General features: G+C 35.1%; 2 protein-coding genes and 2 non-coding genes across 5 annotated transcripts; all 4 read right to left on the reverse strand.

The window, feature by feature from the left end:
• Window positions 1–441: 441 nt before the first annotated feature.
• LOC101249013 (uncharacterized) lies at window positions 442–8232 on the reverse strand. 2 transcript variants are annotated; one of them, XM_004229366.5, is made up of 11 exons: window positions 7882–8232; window positions 7172–7219; window positions 6777–6953; window positions 6289–6355; window positions 4825–4889; window positions 3503–3581; window positions 2892–3010; window positions 2733–2812; window positions 1529–1598; window positions 1000–1077; window positions 442–881 (listed from the first exon to the last, which is right to left on the reverse strand). In XM_004229366.5, exons 1-11 carry the CDS (start codon window positions 8113–8115, stop codon window positions 816–818), a joined length of 1083 nt encoding a protein of 360 aa, XP_004229414.1. In that variant the 5' UTR covers window positions 8116–8232; the 3' UTR covers window positions 442–815. The 2 variants fall into 2 exon arrangements, with proteins under 2 accessions (XP_004229414.1, XP_010322517.1); XM_010324215.4 differs by lacking the exon at window positions 6777–6953 and having other exon boundaries at window positions 7882–8192.
• On the reverse strand, window positions 5220–5281 carry LOC112940797 (small nucleolar RNA snoR101). The gene has a single exon (XR_003245062.1). It is a non-coding gene; the product is annotated as a small nucleolar RNA snoR101 (small nucleolar RNA).
• LOC112940798 (small nucleolar RNA snoR101) lies at window positions 5518–5578 on the reverse strand. Its single transcript, XR_003245063.1, has one exon. It is a non-coding gene; the product is annotated as a small nucleolar RNA snoR101 (small nucleolar RNA).
• A 1280-nt stretch (window positions 8233–9512) lies between the features above and the next one.
• LOC101249298 (protein phosphatase 2C 70) lies at window positions 9513–24647 on the reverse strand. The gene is made up of 13 exons (XM_004229367.5): window positions 24188–24647; window positions 20104–20284; window positions 19832–20029; window positions 19553–19728; window positions 19265–19423; window positions 15309–15449; window positions 15169–15230; window positions 14649–14784; window positions 14213–14307; window positions 10932–11047; window positions 10718–10847; window positions 9997–10051; window positions 9513–9917 (listed from the first exon to the last, which is right to left on the reverse strand). The coding sequence occupies exons 1-13, from the start codon at window positions 24416–24418 to the stop codon at window positions 9756–9758; spliced, it is 1842 nt and encodes a 613-aa protein (XP_004229415.1). The 5' UTR covers window positions 24419–24647; the 3' UTR covers window positions 9513–9755.
• Between the last annotated feature and the right edge of the window lie 73 nt (window positions 24648–24720).

A 24720-nucleotide genomic window follows, 5' to 3' on the forward strand; every position in this document is an offset into this window, starting at 1 on the left:
AAACCATTCTCTCAAATTACTTGAATCATCCATTGAAGCCAACTAGTTCAAATAATCATCAATCTCCTCTCTTTGTCCCCCAAATCCTCTCTCCAATCAAATGAAACAAATATGAAAATTTCGTTGACCAAGTCAATAAGATTTATATAGGTCCATGTCCAACCTTTAATTTGGTGCAAAGGAACTTATTCAATTCTAGTAACTCCCATTATAAATCTTGGGTAAGGTAGCAAGTGATACAACAAAGCTCTTGATGGAAACTTTACCCTATTCCCTAATTCTAATTAAATGAATTTAAATAAGTCTATTATTTAAAAAAATTAGGCTCAAAATATCATGTCAACTAGGAGATAAAAAGGAGACTTTTAAAGTGTTTAGTATTTTTTTAAGAAAAATGGTGATAGTTGAGTAATATTTATATTCTAAATGAAATAAAAGTGATATATCAACAGCAGAATATTTATATAATTCCCGTTGAATTAAAATTCCCATCATTTTATGTTTACATGAACTATAGAATGGAACTCAATAAAAAGAGGTCAACCAGTTCAACTGAAATCCAGCGTACCGAACTCCAAAGTTCAATTCATGTTCACCTACCATTTGTGTCAAAAAATGGAGTACATACAGTCTGGTCAATTCAGCTCATGGTACAAGCACCTCGAGTTCCCTAAAAACCAGGAGGAGCCACCACTAACTGCAATAACTTGTGATTTCCTTGCTTAGAAATATCTTCAATATCTGAGCATAGGAGAGGCCATACAGATAGACTTGTGTATCCAGGCTTCTTCAGACGATTGGTAATGTCAGAGGTACTAAATCTTCTGCAGAACATTGTTGACTGGCTCTTGTAAGTATTGCAGACAAATCAAGAGGGCTTCCTGTTTGTGTTAAAAGGTTGGAAGTACAATTAGTCGACACCTTCACTGGTAGCAGAAGAGTTACTCTAATGTAGAAACTTAAGATAACATACACATACAAGAAAGCTGAAATAAGTACCTCCGTTCGAATTGTCCTGCTTCCTTGATGTGGACATGTATTCAAATATAAATCAAATACCTCCTTAGCACTTTTCCCCTAAACAGTAGAAAATCAAGTCAGCTCATCTTTTCATCTACTCCCACTGCACACTTTTTTTTTGAGAAAGGTAACATACTGTAATTTTCTATTACTTGAACTCTAGCAGTTCATGTCATGGAATATCAAAATGACAAAATATGGCCACTTAACTCTCTCTGTATATATGAATATGGCCTCTTAATTCTATATATATGAATATGGCCTCTTAATTCTATATATATACACTCCAAGTTGATCCAAAGAGTAAATAGGAGGAAGTGCGAATTAGGAGATAGTCACGGAAACTACCACTTGCCACAGAAAAAATGTTTCTATTTTCATTAAGTTAAAAGGATATAATTTAGAAAAATCTAACCACAGTAACACGTACATACTTGGTTTCACCATAGAAATTCAAAAACTTGGAGACTTGGCAAGTCCCCATTAAAAAAGTTTGCATAAATAGTACCTTTAAGTTATTGTCTTCTTCTATACACTCTTCCAACCCCGCCAGTCCACCAAAAGCAATTAGCAGGTGCCTAAAGATTTAGAGAAACCAATACAAAATCCAACAGCATTAGTAGATAACACAAAATATAAAGCCAATAACATCACGGTTATAAGCCAGTTACATGAAAAGTATTCAGGAAAGGAAATAAGAAAAACATGGAGCAATTATGCATTTCTATTTAATGTGTTGATATAACGAGAGCAATATGAATGTTAAAGATATGAACATAGTTTATAACTCAAAGATATATATGAACAGTTAAGAAATGAATATTGCGCCTAACCCAATCTGTGAAGCTACCACATTAAGGAGACAACAGTAACCCATACCCTCAAGCAATATTGGACACTCTAACACACAAAAGCCGCACGCCCATGGCAGGACCATCTGGAATATGGACCATGTTACATAAGATCCCAACATACATTGGGTAAACCAAGAATACGGATATATCTAACCCTGATACCTTGTTAAAAATATAGACCTTGAACCTTATCTCAACTCTAAAAGCTAGCTAATAAAGTGAGAGGAGACAACCTATATCAGTCACACCATCTTGAACACTCTAACAAGAACAGTTACCAAGATTGAAGAAAAGGATCCTGGTTGCTGAGCTTGATAAGTTTTAAGTTGTGAATTGGTAACCCCCCACCCCACTCCACCCCCAGCCCCCAAAGAATGGAACATATAAATAGAGAAATAGAAGATGATAAATTTTAGTAGAAAAAATTTGGGTTATGACTTAGTTTAAAAGGTCAGTATGCCAGACCTATTTGAGTGACAAAAGAGCCGAAAACATACATACAGAAGCAGTAAATGTCCTGCAGTGAAAATTCAGCACAACACAAATGGCAATTTAAAACATTTACTATGCTATCAAGTCCATACAGTGGAGTTATAGGTTCACTTTCTTTTCCTGGAAGTCATTGCTGTGAAATGGCTTGGGTTTCCACATGGTCAAAATGCATTTTAAATTAGCATTATCCAATAAAAAAAGTGAGATGGAAGTGCTTTCCGAAGATCATTGGGTCTAGGAAGTAGGAATACACTGACTATCCATTGCAGAACAACAGGAGGGTGACTACTAATTGAGAACTATTACTGTAACAAAAGGGGGGTGACTACTTGCACACAAATATCAAGAACGACTATCGAAACATACCTGAATGATGGGAGAATCAAATCTGAGGACTTCATTACAAGGCCATGCTCGGAGGTACCAATCAAGTGATCATACCCTCCCTAATCAAACAAGAGATGTTACACAGTAACTATTTATGCATTGCTTCTCAAAAAGGGGTTCAACACAAAACCCAAATACCTTGTATGGGCAATTCTTGAATACAGAACTGATATTTGGAGCATATCGTACTTTATATCCCCAATACATCCCTGCATCCTCCATAGGTGTTGAAGAAGAGACAACCTGATGTGGTATGCCTGAGAATTGAAACGTGGAATTGTGAACTTAGATAACTAACAGTCATGTTAGGAAAAAAACACAGTTCCTGAGGCAGTCTTTTGTGTGTGAGATAGTTCTCTGGAAATATTACTATAAATAACGAATCATGTAGGCTACTTCAATAAATATGAGAACTCAAGGATTTTGTTACATTACAGCACATTGTGTTGGGGTTAACTATAAACTATATTGAAGTCTACAAACATTGAGAAGGTGCCCTTTCAAACATCATATATCCGTGTGGCGAAAATGAGAGAATAAATGTTCAAATAAAAGAGAGTGAGGAGAAAACATGTCTGTACCAAAATTATCAACAATGCAAAAACAGATTTCATTCAATCAGATAATTCATAAAAACTTCCTAGCCCTAGGTAGTCAAAATAGGAATAAAATTGGAAATTGAAGTAATAACTACTGCTGAGAGGAAGCAAGATATACAGCTATAAAAGTCGTATAATTCTGGTAAAAACCTGAGTCCAAGTTTCTCTCTGCTCCCATGGATACTGTTACCCTTATTCCTGGGGCAATGACTTGATCAACTGCAACAGGCTGCAAAGTACTAGCAATGTGAACAGTTGGCCAACTCACACAAACGTATAATTATAATAAAATATACCAGCAATATTTCAATGTCTTGTTTTATCTTTTTATTAAGAACAAGATCAACTCTGTTTATCAAGACTACTGACATCAGCAAAATGCTTTTGGGATGCAGCTCTAGTAGTTTACTAGAAGAGGAAATAAAATCCCAACATGTTCAAATAGAACATTTGGTTTTCAAGTGAGACACCATCTCGTCAGCGAGTACGGAAATAGAGAGGCAGCAACAGCCCTTTGAAAAACAAAGGACAAAGGAAAGAGCAATGAACACTGCATGCAGCGGCCTGAATCTGATCATACAGTGTTTCAACTTCATGATTGAACATCTGGCCATGTGATCCTTAAAGAGTGATAAAGAATCTATACTGAGCTTTACATTCCTTAAAAAGTGATAAAATAATCTACACTTAGTTTCACATTAATCAGGTTATCAAACCACATTGGCGGTCCATGATCCTACTTTTCTAGCAAACTTTATACTTTGAAAAGGAAAGAGCTTGGGAATGGTAAAGTTCTACCTTTTGAGAGCAAATGAAAATCAATAACTGGAAAAATAATAACAATACCTCACAAGTTCTCTCTGTTTTCATTTTCATAATCCATATCTCAATACCATTTTACCAGTATCTTCAAACTCCATTCCAGGTCAAGTTGATCTGCTTCATATCTAAGCCCATCTTATCATTATTTCATTAACACAATGATTACAGAGGGAGCACTATGAATTCCCCGACAAACCAATCACATCCTGGGAAAAAATCCACATACTATTGTTTTTTTTGGTAACTAACAGCCCAGATATGTTGTACAAGGGATTCCCAGCATCTTGCAGAAACAGTATGTAATGCAGAATTTGAAGAAGAGTATTTGACTTTCTTATTTTTGTTTCTTTGTTTTAATTAGAGTCATTGCCAGTTACAGATTATGTTTATAACACCCAATCTCGAGAACAAGAAACCAAAAAATACAAGAGTAGCCCCAATTGTATTACTGTTGTAAAGTCTGCAAAAGAGATATTCTTATTTAATTTGCATACATATGCTTCTCAGCATGCAATGTGAATAAGGTGATTCTTGACAGAAGAAATTAAATGAGTCATGGTAACAACAGCTACACTATACAAGTAAAAGAGTAGCGGCCACACGAGCGTTATACAAAGTAAGACAGCATGTTGACAATGAGAATGAAATACCTTACTAAGCCCAACATCGACAAGTGTTCCCCCAGATGTTGAATTTCGATCCTTTAGTGTGACACCTAGAAACAGAAAAAAGATGTCCCAAGGCATCACCCATCCATCAAGAATGTCAAGTTGATATTCAGATCAACACACAACATGATCAACAAAAAGGATATAACATGACAACAGAAGCATTTGAGCAATTTTGGTATAAAAAATGGCTACACATAACAAGAAGGATAATTCAATTGACATAAAGAAAATCAGACATATTTGAACATGTAATGTGAGATCCGAATTGTCAAAAGGACCATTACATTTTAACTAGCCATCTATATAAATTTGTGTCCATTTAACATATAGGGCCAAACTTTTTTTAAGATCAGTAAGGATACTTGCAAAGTTAGAGCATCAGTAACATGAATTTTTCAACAGAACTTACCTGAAGTTCAGCGATCAAGTGTAAGCCATCATATGCAGCAAACTTTGCACCATAATCCATAAACCATATATTTTTTTTAAAACAAACCAGAAAAATGTTTGGTTTTGTAAGATTTTGATAGTCTTCTAGAAGTTTTGGATTTCAAATCTTATATTTAGGTAACTATACAAAACAATTACCACTACAACCTCAACCCCAAACCAGATAACTATTTTTTGGTCAAAATACATTATAACTAATACAGTATATAGGTGCAAAGTTATAGCATCAGTTAAGTAAATTTTCAACAGGACCTACCTGAAGTTCAGAGATCAAGTGTAAGCCATCATATGCAACAAACTTTGCACCATAACTATTTATTGTAAACTATTTATTGTATGTAACAAATACAGATATTTTTGAAGTATGAATCAAAGCCATAGAAGGATGCTTAAGTGGAAACAATCCAAATCCACCAATAACTTTATCAAATGCCATTGCAATAGACAGAGACAAGTACATGCACACAGTCATGCAAGCATCATTATTTACATAGAGGATTATATGCCAAAGGACAGGCCATCAGTTTCATGCATGATCATTTGAATATTCATCTTCATGTATGATCATACTCTTGCAAAGACCAACTAAATTAAGAAAAACAAAAAACAAAAAAATAGTATCAATATCATCTTTATCGCACCCTTGCTAAACCAATGGTGAAACTTATGTGTGCAGTGTGCCAGACCTCCCCCATGGAGGATGCTGGGAAATGGAAATCAAGATATTGAGATTCTGAGCTTTAAAAAGGATAGCAACATTGAATATAAGCTTTATTTTGCATTTCTCTCGTAGAAATCAAGAGTCTGAAGTTTTAGCACTTCAAGGAAAATTAAGGATGAGCTTATAAGGATAATAGTGAAATGCATTCATTATAGGAAATTTTAGTAAAAAAGATAGCAAGCAATTGAGTGCAAGATCCTTTTAGTTCTTTTTTGAAATGAGCTAGAGCGTGCCTGGCATGCAAATGATAAGTGTATTCTTTAGGATGCTACCTTCTCGATAGGGAGCCCATTCATGCTTCCGCAAATGATGTGGGGCATCAAGTGGTGGCAACGAACCCTGAAGACAACAGTACCTTTGAGATCAGAAATCACGAAATCGATTAAATTTAAGCCTGTTTAGTTTGGATAACTTTGCTGAACTGAATTAGTAAACCTCGTCAAAAAAGTGTTGTCTTTTTATCAGTAAAATAGTGTTAATCAGAACTGTTGTTGGTTTACTGTACAAAAATAAATCAAATAACTAAGTCTCTGAGCTTATAACTGAGCACCCGACTGGTACTGAATTAAATAAATCCACCTACACAATAGCCAATCTTTTTTAAGAAAGGCAAACATGTTATGTAGCACTAAGAAAGTACCAGAATATGTACAAGGGAGCAAATCACTAAAAAGGAAATGGGACTAGTTTTTTTAATAGCCAATCCAATCAAACTCTTAAGAGTTCACATTCCATCATAATTTCAAACAGCTATCCTCACCACATATCTTAAGTTGTTGTGCATGGGGAAAAGACTCTTCCGAAGATATTGAGGTGTCTCCATATATTTCAAAATCCTGAAAAGAAATGCAGCACCACTTTCATCATCATGTGACCCATCCTCCATCGTTGGATCTGAACAGTCCACTGAACTACCTATGTTGTCAAATACAACAACCTGTTCAAGAAAAAAACCTTCTAACTCATTTCTGCACTCAAAACAGCAATTTATAATCTCTTTTGACAACTGAAGCTGTTGGAGAGTTCGTATTGTATGCATGTGTTCAAACATATAAGTATAACGTCCACATACTGAAAGCAACACCAATCTCATACTAAAGGTTCACCCAACAAAATCAACACATGATCAAATGATTAGCTTGTAAATATGAGCACCTCATCTATCCGAAAAATGGTGGAAGCACGAGCAATCTGGCCAGCCAACTGCCCAAATAAGAAAAGAGAGATAATAAGTAATAATAAGATGAGTAAAACAATAAAAAATGACCTGAATAATAAACACCCATAATTGTACATATAATAAGTAATCTATGACCCAAGGGTGTGTCTTTGTGGTCCACTAAAGAGGGTCAAGAACTCTAAGGTCTCAGGTTCAACTCCAAGCAAAGACAAAAGCCTTGGGTGATTTATTTCCATGACATACCTCTAGTTACTAGCTGGAGGTGTCAGATATCCCATATATTAGTCTGCAGGCAAGCTAGCCCAGACACAACAGGTTATCTAAGAAAAAAAATAACCTATGCATTTATCAGTTGTAACTTGCTGTGACTTGGCATTGGTCATCCTCAAAACCGGATAAAGGAGGTGGTATGCAGCACTAGAACTAGTAAAATGGCTGGAATTCAATGCATAGGGATGTGATCATCTGGAACGGTCCAAATAGGGTGGAATAGCTACAAATTAAGATAAATCCCATAACAGTAAATGTGGTGTGAGTTGTGACAAGTTATGAAACAACAGTGGAATGGATAAGTATGATTCATATAACGTATAAGAACTAGTCTGGGATGGAAGCACAGTTGTTATTGTGAGCACTAAACATTTCAAAGAAACACAATGAGAAAGAGCAGTATAATGAAAGTTACCCGTGTTGCGAGTTCGAGTGACTGAGTGTTGTCAATGATAGATCCCGCGAGTGCTATGGAAACCGTGGGTTTTTCCTTTAACACACTTTCTTCCTTCACCTCTTTGGTTTTCTTCTTCTTTATCTTCTTCGAATCCCCATTCACGAGATGAAGATCATTTTGCTCATTGATGGTCTCTGTATTCAGGAGTTCCGATTCTGCTTCTCGTTCGGCTCTCTTCTTCTTCTTCCCCATTTCTGTAGGAAGAGAGGGTTTAGGGTTTTAGACGAACGGCTGCAATTTATGTTACCACCAAAAGAAATTAAATTACAACTTGTCTTAAAATAGGTGTTTGCTCATATCCTCATATGAAATTCGTGAAATAAAATAAACATTTGGACATATAATCTCAAGCTGATTTCATCGTATGATTAGATGAAATTTCATATTCTCTAAAAAAAAAAAATTATAATTTGAAAATTTCATTTTATGATTTGAGATTTTTAAATAAAAAATTGATCTTACAAATTTATATTTTATTAAAATAATTTGATATTTATATTTATTAGTCATTTGTTTCAAATGTAAATAAAATTGTTAATTATATCATTACTTTTTAAAATTATTATTCTTATCAACATAAAATTTATTATTATTTTAAATCAATTCCTACTTTATCATTTATATTCGTCAAATTCATCATTTTATATCAAATTTATTTATGAACCAAATTTATTACTACTACTTTAATGTTTAATAAAAAAAAATATTTTTCATCTATATTGAGTGAACAAGACTGACCACAATGACTTACTAATAATTTATTATGTGATTTTATAAATTTTTGTTATTTGGTAAGATTGAATAAATTATTGAAACTATTTTAATAGTTTAACAACTTATTAGATTCTTGTGTTTATGAGAAAATATACAACACAAAAATTTCATATCTCATGTTCCATGTGATGATTTCATATCGCACGACCAAACGAGCCTTTAGTCCCTGAGCTATTCCAGTTTTGATATTATTTTATTCAGTTTATTTAACCTTCAATTAATATAAATGCGTACATTTAACCTTCCATTAAGTTTAATAGGTTTAAAGACTAAAAAAATGACACATCCAAGTTAATTAAAAGGCTAAATATACGTAACTCAGAAAAATCAAATTTAAAATAATGTCATAACTCGATAATACATATCCAATGAAATTCCATGAATGGAGTATACCCAGACCTCACCCTATTTTGTTTACGAAAAACACTCGACTCGATAAGTAACGTCATAACTCAAGAACCAAAATATCCATCTTCCAATGAAAATTGTAGACATTACGAAGTTGTTTGATACATAAGATAAAAGGATAATAATCTCTTAAATTTTCTTAATCAACTTTATCCCATAATTGGTTTTGAGGTATTAGATGATCCCGAAATTATTTCATCTCACCTTGCTTATCTCATCCTACCTACCAAAACAAACTCCTGTGATAATTTTAATAAGTCGGACATCTAATCATAAAAAATTTTAAAAGGTATTTCTGTTTTCATAGTTATTATGATAATTTGACAATTGTTCAATGTTTGCTTCTCACTCTACACATTTGACCCTGAAACTACTCTTTCAAGTTGTACAGAATCTGCAAACTGGCATTTGGATTCAAAAACATTCATATTTCATCTTTCTATCTGATCGAAATAAACAAGGATCACCATTGTTGAAGTTTGAGAATGTACAGACTACAGATCTGAGAATTACATGAATATTAACACAAGGTCAGATCGGGGGGAAAAAAATCAGAAACCTAATCTTCAATATATATTTTTTCATTTTTTTAAAAAGATAACTCAACCATATATTTATCACTGTAAAATACTAGAGATATGAAGTAAATCCTATGAATCAAGTTTACAAGAAAGAATTCTATGGGCGTTTTCGAAATCTAAGAAAATTATTGAAGTGTTGTCTTTTGTACGCAATGTTCTGGCCTCGCTCAGCAAAGAATTTGCTATTTTCTCTGCAGAAATTTCTTCCTCTGTTGAGATTCTCTCCTTTGCCTGCAATTATTGAACATCGGTTAAGCTATAAATTTGATAAGAACATTATATACAGGAACCACCAAAATGCTTTATATACCTGTTGGACTAGTTGAATTGCCTTCTTAACATTAATAACATCCCAGAATCCATCACTGGAAGAACAAAGTTAAAGCAAGTTTTAAGCCAAACGACGTCAAGCATAGCAGAACAGCAAATGACAAGAAAGTAACATATACTCCACCTATCACCTCCCACCAGTATTCTGTCCACCAAAGCTAGGACAATGGGTAGAAAACACCTAGTGTTTACCTAGTGTTTATTTGTCATCGCTAGGATTTGAACCTGAATACTCATGGTTCTTAGCCACCTCATTGACCACTAGGTGACAACCACGGGTGCAACTCCTCTATGATTTCTACAATGGGTATACTGAATATTGGGCCAAACTGGATAAAAAACGGAAACCAAATTTATTTACAGTATCTACGGTATATGCAAGACTACTACTTGGAATATGCTGTAGGTATCCAAGTAAGGGTGTGAGTATCTGATTTAGGTATGTGCAGTTTCTTTTACTATTCTTTGACATGTTTTGAAGAATCCGGAAGAAATGTACTTAAAAATGTCCTATCCCATTTGACACAATCATGTCATGGCAAACCATATAAAATAGATAACATGATGAAGGAAAACCTAGTGGACAGTTTATTTTTTTTCTTTAATTTCAGTAGAGGGTGGATGGGGAGATGAGAAGGAAAATCAGATCAAAGGGAGAACGGAACAGATCAGTCGCAATACATGAGATGATGTCAAATTACCTAGCTAACAGTGCGAATCCTTTGCTAGCTTGATGTATGTACACAACTTGACTAATATAAGGTTCTGAACTGAAGCGAACATCTTGCTGTTTAAGAAATTTGTCTCCGAGCATACGAGCAAGGTTTAAACCTAGTTAAGAGCAAGCAAATCAGTTGATTGTTGAATTAATATACAGCGGATACAAGCACAACAGAAACAAAAGATTCTACTCACCACATAGTCTCGTTTCCCCATCTTTTAAAGGCTCCCCTGTTGCTTGGATACGCAGCCTTTCAGAGTGACTAGTTATTCTGTGATCTTCAGTCATTTTTGTCTGCTTCCCGTCAATACTGACTCAAACAAAAACAGAACAAAGAGTTTAAGCCAAGTTATAATACATTTCTCCAAAATCCTCCACCTTCCGTGGAATGAGTTGACAAGGTATGGCAACAAGAGAACTTGTAGCACATATAACATATCACTACGGCCTAGTACCTACAAATATGTACTAGAAATATGTAACTATCAATCAACCAAATACTAATCCTAAACTAGTAGGATCAGCCATATAATTTCTAGTCATCCGTGCGGCTTATTTGAACCTATTTTTTTTAACACTAAATCTGTTTTATAAGGTAAAGAGTGGTTCTCTAAAGGTAAAGATTCTCTAAACTAACAATGTCTTCGATAATAATGTTGCTTGCGCCAATTTTCTTTACACGTCTACTTAAACCAATATAGATATCAGGTAGCTATACCCACCAAAACATAGACAGATGGGGGAAAGTCAACTAGTTTTATAAAAAATTAAATTGAAAAGGTAGTTTTACATATATTTCCTTTGTTGGGATTCAAACTCTGATCTCCCATGGTCTTCCTTCCAGCTGTATTGACAAAAGTCCCAAATTGGTGATTAATGAGATAGGTGGACTCCTTATAAGGCTTGGACAATCCTCCTCCCTTTGAGCTATCTTACCCAATGTTGGGGCCCCAGAAATCAAAAATGCTTAAGCACCAGATGCTAAGCAATGGGCTTGAGGAGGGGTGTCAAAGAATGACAACAGTCTCACATTGGTGGTTAATGAGATGGGTGGACTCCTCATAAGGCTTGAGCAATCCTCCTCCCTTTGAGCTAGCTATTGAGAAGCGAGTTAACCTAAGATCTAATTTAATACTAAGTTAACATAAGTGTCAAAACAGTAAAAATTCTCATGAGAAAAGTGGATTCCATGCAAGAAACAAATAAATCTTAATCCTAATTAGCTAGTACTGGTATGTGTAGATTCTTTGTTTAAATTGTGTAGTTTTCTTGCACTTTAATGTTCATATAAGGCATGGTGAAACCATTTACCCATACTATTCCTATTTAATCCTCTATGCATGTTGTGTACACCTTTTGACAGATGAGATCATCTAATCTTGTATGATTGTACGCCCATTTTCACACCCGCATTTTTATGACAATCATTTGATGAATATGTTGGGCTATAAAGGCCCAATATCTACACTTATATTTTGGTCTGACAACAATTTATGAAGAAATTTTGCAAACAACATATTCCAATCATAAGACCAAGTTAGAACTACAAGATATTAACAAAAAAATGGTTTATGTTCTCGTAACATTGCAAACTATTAAAGCTCAATCTCAAAATATAAAGATACATCTTAATTTTACCAATAACATGTTGGGAGCATACTTCACCACCTATAGATAATTGTTATTTTCTTGATGAAAAAAAGTTACATCATACCAATTCAAGGCATAAATCTTGAAAATTGGATATAATAATTTGAAGTTCTAGTCATCTGAACAGAGTAATTGAGGAGACAAAACTATGACAACTATAGAAAATAGTCCAAATGACTTCCTTAGCAATTGAACATAGATGCACAATCCCGACCTAAGACTGTATTTGCACAATTACTTTATCTGTGGACCAGTGTATCTTTATTTTTAATGACAGTGTTCAATTACATACATCTTCAACTAATTGTGGGGCAACCAAATAGTAAATCTGCACATGGAAGATGGGGGCATGGAGCAGATGAGCTCACACTCACATTGAATGCTGTAGCTGGGATTCGAATATGCAATCTCCAGGTTGTTATTCCTAAGTCTCAACCACTCGGATTCAGTCTCCCGACCCCACCCCAATACTAACCAACCAATATATCTTAGAATTGGACTAGAATATTAATAAAAGATTATACTAACTTGAGAAAATACGTAAAAAGAAACCCTGGACTTGGCAACAAAACTTACTTTAGCACTTAAACTACAAGGGTGTTTATTTACCCCCCTAATTTCATTTCATGTGAACTTAATACCACCTTAACATATGACGTGGCAAAAAAAGAAAAGCAAAAAAACTAAAGCCGCGTAAATTTTTTTCTTTTTGAAAAAAATAAGGGTCCCACTAGCATTATATATATATAATGAGAAAAAAAAAAGAGAACGCCCACCTACCATTCTTCTTCTTCTTCAAACCCCTCCACCCCTTTCTCAAAACCCCACCTCCCCTGCTTGTCTCTTCTTCCTCAAACTCCCACTGCATCCTACCCCAACACCGACCTATCCTCTTTCTCCTTTTCATCAAACTCTACATCCTATACATTTTTTCGTTATACAAAAATAGAAAATCACATTCAAGACCCACATAATTTTCTTTATTCTTTACTTTTGAGATTTGATTTTTCTTTAAAAAAAATTATTCATTTAACTATAGCGTTGCTTAATCTATTCCTGAATATGCATTAAGAAGTGCAATAAGTAAAGCAAAAGCAAATCTAAAAAATTAGCATATCGATTTTGCATAAATTTAAAATCACCATTGTTGATATAAGTTGATAGTTTCACCTAGTTGGGAAAAAAAAAGGTATGGTAACTAATATAAGTATTGATAGAAGTAATAGTGAATAATTACAAAGCAATGAAAAATAAAATGAATCAATCAATATGAAATTTTGGATCTTAAGAAATTGACCCAAATGAAATAATGAAGAGGGTGGGTAAAGAGTGAAAATAAAAATTTTAAAAGATCTGGAAAAGTTAAAAAAATAAAAATAAAAAATCAAGTATTTGACATGTCATCGATGTGGCACTGAGGTGTCACTTAGGTGGCGCATCTGCACTTGACCCATGAATATGAAACTGGTATTGTATATGTTAGGTGCTATTAAATTCACTTGCAAAAAGATTAGGGGGTAAATAATTACCTGTAAAGTTAAAGTGGTAAAGTAAGTTATGCTGCCAAGTTCAGGGGGAATTTTATGTATTTTTCCTACTAAATTCAAAGAACATTACACTACAGATGGATATATCTGAGGCATTTTCCAACAGAAGGGGTATTAAAACAAAAAGGTTGGCAACGGACCATGCAAAGAAAATCAGATTATTATTAAATACAAGACAAGAATGAAGAGCATCAAAAGCAGCCAAATGCCATATTGAAATGCAGCCACATTTTAATAGTTAGCAAATGAAATTACTGACGGAAGTGTGATTGACGCACTTTACAACACAAGCTGAATCTCCAACATTTGCACATTGCGCATAAAAATTCCCATCACCATCAGCCCACACCAGAAGCACTGTTGCAGTACATCCCTGACAGATTTGTTGAAGCAATAAGGAAAATGTTAGTAAATTCAACAAACTAAAACCTATAACAGCTTAAGCTCCTCCAAAGTAAGAGCATGTAAGTCTAACAGTGATGTGCAGCATGAACTAAATAATCGAATAATTAAGGCAAAAAACATGAGAACAAGGTAAATCTGCACCAGCGCATGGACCTAACCATAAAATTCTGCCGTTCAACTCACAACGTTGATATAGATAACTTGATACACACAGACACAAAACTTACATACTTGCACCACACCAAGAGATAAAGCTTTAATCAGGTGAATAAGGCATATAAGATTTATAAAATAAGTCTAGGTAAAAACCTCATAGTGGTGGTCTATACTTGCTTCCGTTTGAGAGAACGCCTCTCTAAGAACATCTGAAGCATCAGATTGTGATAATACCCTCTCCCTTCTATATGAATCTGACAGGATACTAGCAACCATCTGAGGCATTATTCTGTATAGGGACAACAAAAACCAAAGATAAAATTAGCACACAGGAGTGATGAAGAATTTACAAACTAGCAAAAAACAAATAGCATTTCATTCCGGAAATTCAACTAAAAATTTAATTTTTAAAGTACATTCCTTAATTTCAATGACTAAAGATGATGTGCTATCATCCAGAATATAGAATATCTCGCAGGACATTTTCTCCATAATCCAAGAAAATTACAGCTTATATCATTGGCAGAAAATCAAAATTGCTTTGTGACTGGTAAATGAAGAAAATATAACGCATGATCCATGTCAAGATTACCTTTTAATTTTAGTGATGGAGCTGCCTAATGTACTGATTTTTTAAATATAAATATGACATAACATAGCGATTATAACTTACTTGCTGACAGATACCGCAGCATCCGCTCCTCCGTGTCCATCGCATATCCCAAACAATCCAAACTACAATGTCAAATATACAAATCTTTTGGTCATTATATTTTGGCCAGAAAAACAAAATAAACCCTCCAGTTGTAAAACCTTATCCGTTCCCGGAAGAGGCCAATGGTAATAGCAAACATCTTCCATAGGCAGCTTCTTTCCTCCTCGACGTACGGCCATGGCATCTGATGCTATACCAATCCCAAATGGGACATGATCATTTTGGGATCTAATATGTACCTGGAATCAAAAAATACATGACAATGAGCACCTGCATACACGCCTGCAATCAAACACTAATTATTTGTTACCATTTTTTTTTAAGGTACTTGCAACCAATTTTCTATTTTGGTTTGCCTGGGACTCTGGGAGACATGTAAGCTTTTCTGAAATGCCACCCATTTAAAAAATTTAATGACTTAAATTAAGCATTTCATGATTAATTCACCCTAATACACTAGGTTTTTTTAAAACAGGTGAACTCCAATACACTAGTTTTTCCACCCAAATATTAACAGTAGGTGACTTAAAGGATCACGGTTGCTCATTGACACTTTCAAATTTCAAGTCTATACAAGTAAACACATGCTATACCAGAGTATTATTCATCTTCCTACTACTTCTTCCCCCATCCAAAAGAACTAAAATGGGTTACAAAGGCAAACCCGACTAACTTAGACCAGATTTAGGTATTGAATGATTTCTTTTTTATAATTGGTATTTAACAATTTACATTTTTGATAATAAAAACAAGTAAAATTTGAGCTGTGTAAGAGGACATCCAAAAAAAGAAGCTAGAATCTTAAAATATCAATTGCAAGTCAAAAGAGGATGGGTTCACTCTCCAAAATGTCAGTAGGTGAATCTTCCTACAAGGAAGTTAGTTAAACTTGTTAGGAATCACTCCTTCCCGCTCTATCCTTAACTCATTTGTTTCATTCAATAGGGCTTTTATTCCTCTATACAGTACAATCAACTTTCTGGAAATACCAGATATTGCTTTTTATCAAAGAACATATACATATTACAAAATATTTTTTGGATAAACAGTGGTATCCACGTCAGCATTTGCACACACCTCGAGTAAATGGATATCTGCTACCTCTCAGCAATGATAACTATGTGAACCAAGACTTGAGCAAATGCAAAAAATTCAACTAGTGTCGCCTCTGCTGGGATTAAAACCTTGGTTCCAAGGCTGTGACTGCACTTCTTTGACCACTAGGATAAGTTAAGAGTAAGACAGACACAGGCACTACAAGTTTAGCCAGCGAGATAAGAGTTTAGTTGAGGTGAGATCAAATATTGAGGTAGCTAAATGTGAACATCTTTTCTAGGTTCAATGTTCCCAAAGAATGGAATGATGGATAAAGATGTTACACATAAGATTAAAGTAGGATGCTTGATATGTGTCTCAGAAGTATTTGGTGATCGGAAGAGTGAATGTTGGGGCTCTTAAGCTCATCACATCCACAAGATAAGTGTTGCAGAGATGCGAATACTCATATGGATATGTGGTCATACAAGATTAGATAAGATCATAAATGATCATATCCATATATGGTGCAACCAACACATATAAATGAGAAAATTCTTGAGCTGGTTCAGCCACGTGTTACGTAGGCCTCTGGATGCACACGGGTTTCTTACATGTGAAAACATGATGATTAAGGTGTAAAAAGAGGACGCACTAGACCTAAAATCACATGGAAAGAATTACCTCAACATATTTAGGTTTTCTCTAAATACAGGCAGATCGCAAAATCTAGAAAACAATGGAAGTTGAAATCCGTATATGTGATAACAACTAGAAGACTAGTGCTTATGAGAAGACTCTTAGGGTGGGTTTGGTAAAGAGGGAACATGTTACAGCAAATGCTTTCCAACGTATGGTTCCAAACATTTTCTCTAGGCAAACAAGTTCCTTAAAATAAGGAAAGACTTCCCAAATGGAAGTAGGGGAAACAAATCGCGCAAGTGCATTCCAAGTTTATTGTCTCCTCTCCACCCACCCAATACCCCTAACCCTCACCCCTTGATCATACTCCCCTACTGCCACCCCTGAACCCCCACTGCCCATCCCTACCCACCTCCATAATGTTTTGATAGTTAACATAAAAAACTCTTGGATAATATTTTCTTGCTTACTTACCAAACACTAGATAATATGAAAAGAAAAAAAATACTTACTTTCCAAGAAAACAGTTTCTAGGAAATCACTTTCCGTGAACATTTTCCTTCATACCAAACACACCCTAAGTATATTAAAGATATGAGCACTGACTAGAGTATATTAGAGAACTCCAGAGTTGCACAATCTTTAAGTACTTAGCATAATATATTTTGGACCCAAACAGAGCATTTGTGATATCATTCATACGACTGACTGCATCTAGCTAGGGATTGAGGGGAAGTCCTTGTATTAGATCAACTTTTTATATTCAAAACCCATGCTAGGACTCATGCCTTGCATTTGTATCATGCTAAAAGATTACTTAGATCCCTTCTGAAATCCTACTTTCTTATTCACCTTGTCATGATTGGTTTCAACTCTCATTTAATCAGAGAGATCAAATTATTTATGTTTCAGTAAAATAAAGAGCAAACTGTAATTTCCATGATCAATCTGTAGCTTAATCCTTATTTTAATACCTATAGCAGTTGGAAAATTCAACATTCTGTTCAAATGAAAAGAGCCAATTTGGTTTCTTCACGTGAAATATAGTTTTGGAAAAGAACTTAAAGGCTTCATCAACTTCTATAACCCTCCATACCTTTTTTAGTTGCTCTTTGAAAACCCCGCACCCTACATCATACAAGTTTACCTGCACCCCCTGTAAATGAACTTCTCAACTCGATACAAAAGCTGCTCAGATCACCACAAATTTGCAAGGGGTAGATTTAGACCAAGGAGATGGAGGGACAGAGCATGAGAGAAATGGTGGACGAATAGCATCAATAAGGGAAGTGATGGTGAGAGCACAAAAATGGTCTTTCAAGGAGGCTATATATCTGGCAATTCTGCTTTGGAAGCTTATATGGAAGGTTAAAATACCAGATAAACTGGTAGTTTTTACTTGGTTGGTGGTTAAAGAAGGTGTATTACACAAGAGAATCTTATGAAGAGGTGACCACAGATGTGCCCAAGATGTTTTTGTGAGCAGGGTGGTTCGCCAGCTTTGGAATTTGTTTACTAGCTTCATAGGTATAAGTTGGACTGTTCCATAGAGAACAGGACAGGCTCCAGAAAGCTGGAACAAGGAGGGCAGTAACAGCCCAGACAAGAGTAGATGGAAAATTGTCCCAGCAGTTATTTGGTGTACCATATGGAAAGAAAGGAATTCTAGGGAGTTCTGATAACAAGAGCAGCCCTCTGCACAAGATTAAAATGACTGCATTATCACTTTTTACTATTGGTGTAGTTGACCCTGTGGCTATTGTAGACATTCTAGGGACCTTATAGTTTCTCTTTTCTTCTTTTCTTTTCTTTATCTTTTGTTTATGCCAGACACACACGTGTGGAGCGAGGATATGATCTAGATTCTTGGATACCAGCATACCAGCTTTGAGCTGATGATAGATATGCAAATGTTACCTTTATCCAAAAAAAATATATATTTGGCAATTCTTCTCCCTTTTTAGCTAAGTAATTACATCGACCAAAGAATTCAAATGTTATCATTAGGCACTTTTTTCTTTATGGGGTGACACGGAGCATGCTAGAGCACGGGGTGTTCATTAGTGCCATTGAGTTTCACTTCTTGCTGGTGCTCCTTGACTGTAGGTATCCTTTGTTTTCATAGCAACTCCTTGGTCATCAATTTTGCAACAAATAAATTCTAATAACTTTTCAAATAGCTAGCCTTGAATATAACTATAACATGGAAGTATACAAAGCAAAGATACTCTGTTAAAGTTGATGCCTTTATTTAGTGGGGAGGATCACCAAGGAATTCTTTGTCTATTCATTCATTTATTTTGTGGGAGGGGGATGAGTCCATCATCAAATGAAGAACTTTAACATAGTGACAGCAGCACAAAGACCATTCACTTACAAATATTCTCGAAGTTGTGCCAAGTGTTATTATGTCCCCATTTGCAAGCTCAATTGGATCGCCCCACTGTCTGCTCCCAGAATGAGGATTATGCACAGCATTGGAATTTACTAGTGTGCCATTCAAGCTACCCATGTCAACCAGCTCCCACCTCAATTTCTGAAACAATAAAAGTGGAAAGTGTCTTCTATTTTATTTTCTTTTGCAAATTCATAACTAAGAAACAATACAACACGTTAATAACATCTGCCAAGATCCATAAGAATCCCTAATTTTCAATGGACATACATTTATATTCCAGTTTATCATAGCATGCTTGCCAGAAACCTCTGAATCCATCACCAAGATATCACTAGGTGTCACTCTTCCAAGAGTAAGTGGAAGCCTAGATGTATCTGTTGACTGCATGGAATGTTGAAGACCTTGACAGGGTCCTGAGATAACCTCCAGCATGAGGATGCTTCCTGCACTTCTAAAAGGAAAATATGATGACACTATTTACACACGCTTCCAATCAAAAGAGTGTAAAGAACATCAAGCACTTGTCACAGTGATAGAAGAAATTACTTTGATCTTTTGTATCTTTAGGAGCAAAATCTCCGAACTTCTCGTTCTGTATTGCCAAATTCGGTCTGTACTTTACATCCTCTGGTCTGATGTGTTTCTGTTCTTCTGCTAACTGATTAAACACAAGTGGACGCTTAAGCGTCTGCCCAATAGAGATATCTTCTGAAGTATCACAAACATCCAGAACAAAACTGTCGGCTGGAAAAAGCAATTGAAGTTATGAACTATACAGCATAAAAAGCCAATGAACAAGAAAGGAATGTGTTATATACTATGTGTTAATTGAGGATTTATCCTTTGTTTATGAACAAGTCCCTGTGTCCAGGGTGAACCATAAGCCCCTTGATTCTGGTGACTGCCTGCATCATGAGCATAACCTCTAGAATATTCATGACTCTGGCTTTCAACTAGATGCAAATCATCTGAAATAAGAGGCCTCTCTATATCTTCACCCTACATAACATATAAAAGATAGCAATTTCAAAGAATAAACCATAAAGGGGAAGGAAGAGTCAAACTTATACTTCACAAACATGAATGATGAAACAACAACTTGGAAGATATTAAAGTAACCACAGAATAAAAAATATCTCCCCTAGCATCCTATGAAAGTTATTTCATATCAGACAGAGTCAAAAGTAACATGCTCTTGCATAGGAACAAGATAGTCCACAACCTACATTGATGGTCTTTTTGTTGGTTTGTTTTGGAGGGTTAGCAGTTTAGTAAGTACAGCCAAATCTTTTGTAAGGACTCAAAGAACTTTTACCGACATATGAAGTGCCTAAAAAGACCAAAGCATGAGAAGGTTAAAAAATTTAGCTATGCGTGTTTATATGTTGACATCTTTCACATTCTAGCAAGCCAGGACACAGGAACAAGAAAAGTACTTAGAAGTTTGGCTAGCCAACTAGAATTTCTAACAACTTCATAGAAAAAAAGAACAATGGATATATGTTAAAAACAAGAAAAGAACTTGGAAGAGGTGGGCTTAGTTATTGTTGTTTATTTGTATTAGGCCTAGGAGTGGGCACTATTTGGTTATTGGAAAAATCTATAGGACCAAAGTTTCTGGTTTCATTTTTCGATTTAAAGAGTAGAGAAGTTCAGTTAACCGAAAAACCCAAGTTATTTGTGAGTTGTTCCTTAAATTTTAGGATCAAGTCATCAACGGGCCCTTCAAGTTGTCCGCATATTCCACTTAGACACTTCAACTAGGACTAGTACCTATCTAACAGTCCAAAATCTTAAGAAATTTATACCTACTAAACACAAAATGTCAATCCGTCACAGTCTATAGAATGTAACGAGTGTATCTCACACATTGATGTTATGATAAACCAACAAATAGAGCAATGATGTGTCATAAAGGCTCAAAATAATAATAAAATGATTTTTTAGTTTAATAAATAAAATAATGTTAGCCGTTAACCAAAAGAACAATCAGTCAAAAAAAAAAAGAACTCATTTTCTAACTCCTGCCGACACCCTCCCCAGCTAAACCACCTAACCCTTTTCCCCCTTTTTTTCTTCATCCCTAATCATCGTCCCCCACACTCCTATTTGGAGCTCACTTGTTTTTTCTTGTAAGAATAAATCATAGAAAAAGAATCTTTCATCCAGATTCAAGTGTCAAATAGAAATTGTGAATGAAAAATAATGTTTCCTTTAGTACCAGATCACATGAACGGGGTTGGCGGTGATGAGGTGGTCCCGTGATGGAAGGAGAAGAAGAAAGTTGATTCATGACTCTTTTTCTTTTGCAAGGAAAGAAAATTAATAAAATAGCAAAAAAGATGCCCAGGAGAAAAAATTTAGAGAGAATTTTGGAAGGTAAACATGGGGGCGAAGAAGACAATGACCTAAGAGGTGGAGGTTGCTTTTTCTTTTTTAATTAAGAAATCATTATTTTCTAAAAATGAATGAAATTTTGGTTTTAGTTATTTGCTTAGTGCCAAATATCAATAAAAGAACAAAAAATGCAAGCTTTTTCAATGAAAAATAAACATTACTTGAGATTCTTTCACACGCCCAACAAAAGTGAGAGACGTGTTTTTGCCACATCAGAATTTTGTGTTTGATAGGTACAACTGTTGAATAACTTAGGTGTTCAAAGAGTACTAGTCTTAGTTGAGGTGACTAAGTGAATTATGCAACAACTTTAAGGTGTTGTCGATGACTTCAGCCTAAATTTTAAATCCGTATTTGTTAGTCCATTCAATTAATTAGCGTCCATCAGAGCACTATCAGTTAGAAGCGTACCATCAAAAGAACCAAAGATCTTCACGTTTCATCCGTCACACGACCCATTTTACGCTAAAAGAATTCACCTCATCTCAACGCAACTTGTTTGATAGAACTCCCCCACCATAACATTTACTCCCTCCGTTTCAATTTGTTTCACTAACTTTCCTTTTTAGTCCATTTCGAAAAGAATGACTCGTTCCCTTTTAAGAAACTCTTTAATTGTAACTTTCCACAGGGCAGGTTTATAACCACAAGATTAAGAGTATTTTGGTACATTTGACATGTCTTTAATTAACAATCACAAGATTCAAAAATCTCCTTTATTTTCTTAAACTCCGTGCCAAGTCAAAATAGGTCAAACAAATTGATACGGAGGGAGTATAAATTTAATTTCAATCAAGTTGGACTTGGGTGAAGAGCAAGACTAGAAACATATAAGGGTTTATCTGTTTCAAGGTCTTCTTATTTTATTTTGAAAAGGCACAACTGGAAATGTTCAAACCGAGGTAACTGGACAAAATTTAGAAAATCAAACCAAACCGAATTAACTTTAGTTCAATTTCCATTCACAAATTACAAACTGAAAACTGAACCAAACTATTCAAACCGGACATACCAAGTGCCCACCCCTAATTAGGCCCGTGTAATATAGAGTTTTAATTCTGGTTAGAGACAATCATGTATGTGGAAATATGAGCCTGAGCTTTAGAGAACTCCAAATTTGCCTTAGAAGGACAAATTATTTAGTAGATGAAATTGACATGAAAAAGTGAAATGGCTATAGAGGCTTCATTCAAGTGACCCCAACTAAACTGGAGCTGAGGCTTGATTAATAGTAAAATCATTATTGCTTAAGATAATACAATCAGTAGATGATATCTAGGTTGCCATCTAGATAGATATCATCTGCTCTTTTAAGGTCTTACTCATGAAAAAAATATACCCCATCTTTCACTTTTTAATCTATTAAAAAAGAATGGCATAATTTTCCTTTTAAAAAGAATGACATATTCCATATTTGAGGACTCTTTACATGTAAACTTCTCATTTCACCCTAATGAACAATGCCCCTATAGTCGGAGAAATATCATGGCATGTCTACAACCACAAGTTCTAGTGGTACTTCTGGACTTGGAAGTGTCCCAAAAGTTGTCTTTCTACCTTAAACTCCGCACCCTGTCAAATACTACTTGTATAGAATGAAACCGAGGAGTAGAGTAGATACCTAGATGACTAGTCAAATATATTATGCGCCCCTGCTACTCAGACCTGTTATTTTCCTCATATGCAACGATCGACGAAGTAGGACATAGCTATTTGTATTTAACTTCTAGAAATTCATATGGTCCTCCAAAATCCTCAGCAGATACAAACCACGTCAAATACCAAATCATAGGGGCCATAATACAGAATTTTGAACTGTAAGTACTGGACAGCATACCTAGTAACATATCATGGGAGGTAAGCGAAAATCGCCTCTTAGAACCTCCTTAGTAAACAACCACATAATGATGTAGATACCTCTTCATGAAAACTAAAGAATATCCACCCCCTGGAACTTTAATTGCTTGATCATTATGGGATCAAATTCACATTCAGTTCCTAATAGGAGAAAATAAACTTTTCCAAGTCTCAGAGTTTCTCCTCTGTCCAAGCTTACTCTCCTACGCCACGTGAAAAACATAGTATCCCTAAGCATAGGAACCAGTCTACGCTATCCACATTCAATTCAGAAAATTCACTAAACTAGGAAACAATACCAGCTTCCGAAACCAAAAAAGTTTCAAAATTTGCATCCCCAAATACAACTGTGCAGAACCAAACATCATGATCTATCAATGAAATCTCAATCTCACATCTCATTAGAAATATAACCAATCAACCAACCAACTACACCTCAATACCAAACAAAGATGGGTCGACCCACGGAACTATAAACCCTAAAAAATTCAATCCAAAGCAAGAAATTTTTTTTACATCTCAGCCTATTATGCGAAGAATCAAAACCCTATAAAGCAAATTACATGAATAGCATTTCATATTATAATCCACAATAAGCAAAACCCCAAGAAACCCAATATCATAAAATGAAAAAGAAAAAGGTCTGACCTTGATTGTGTTCTTATTGCGAAAGACAGAGTTGGAGGAGACAGGATGAGAGTAAAAGAAACGCCATGGCTTATACTTGCAGGCGATTAAGATTAAAAAAATGATCAAAAGTAGCATAACAATAATAATAAAGATGGCCTGTTTGGATAAAAGAATGTTGTTGGTGGTGGTTAGAGTGGTCATGGCGATACTGCTGCTATCATCATCAGCACCTGGCATCGCCTTCACCATCGGTGAACCGTGTGATGTATGATGATGAGAGAGAAGACAATTCAACAATCTAATCTCACTCTGTTTCTATCAAAATCCAACCAACCCTTTCTCTCTCGGCCAAGCGACCTTCTCTCGCTTTGAAATGGTCGCATTTACTTGCTATATTTTTCTCTCCCCTTTCTTTTCTCCATCCCCCCACCCCCTATTTCATCCCATAACAAAATGTGGCGTGGTTCGAGTTTTAAGTATAGAAAAATATTTATTAGTCGTATTTTAATATGATTATCAGATATTTTATGATATGTATTTATATTCAATAA

The sequence above is a fragment of the Solanum lycopersicum genome, chromosome 1, assembly GCF_036512215.1.
Source record: "Solanum lycopersicum chromosome 1, SLM_r2.1".
Taxonomy (NCBI): Eukaryota; Viridiplantae; Streptophyta; class Magnoliopsida; order Solanales; family Solanaceae; genus Solanum; species Solanum lycopersicum.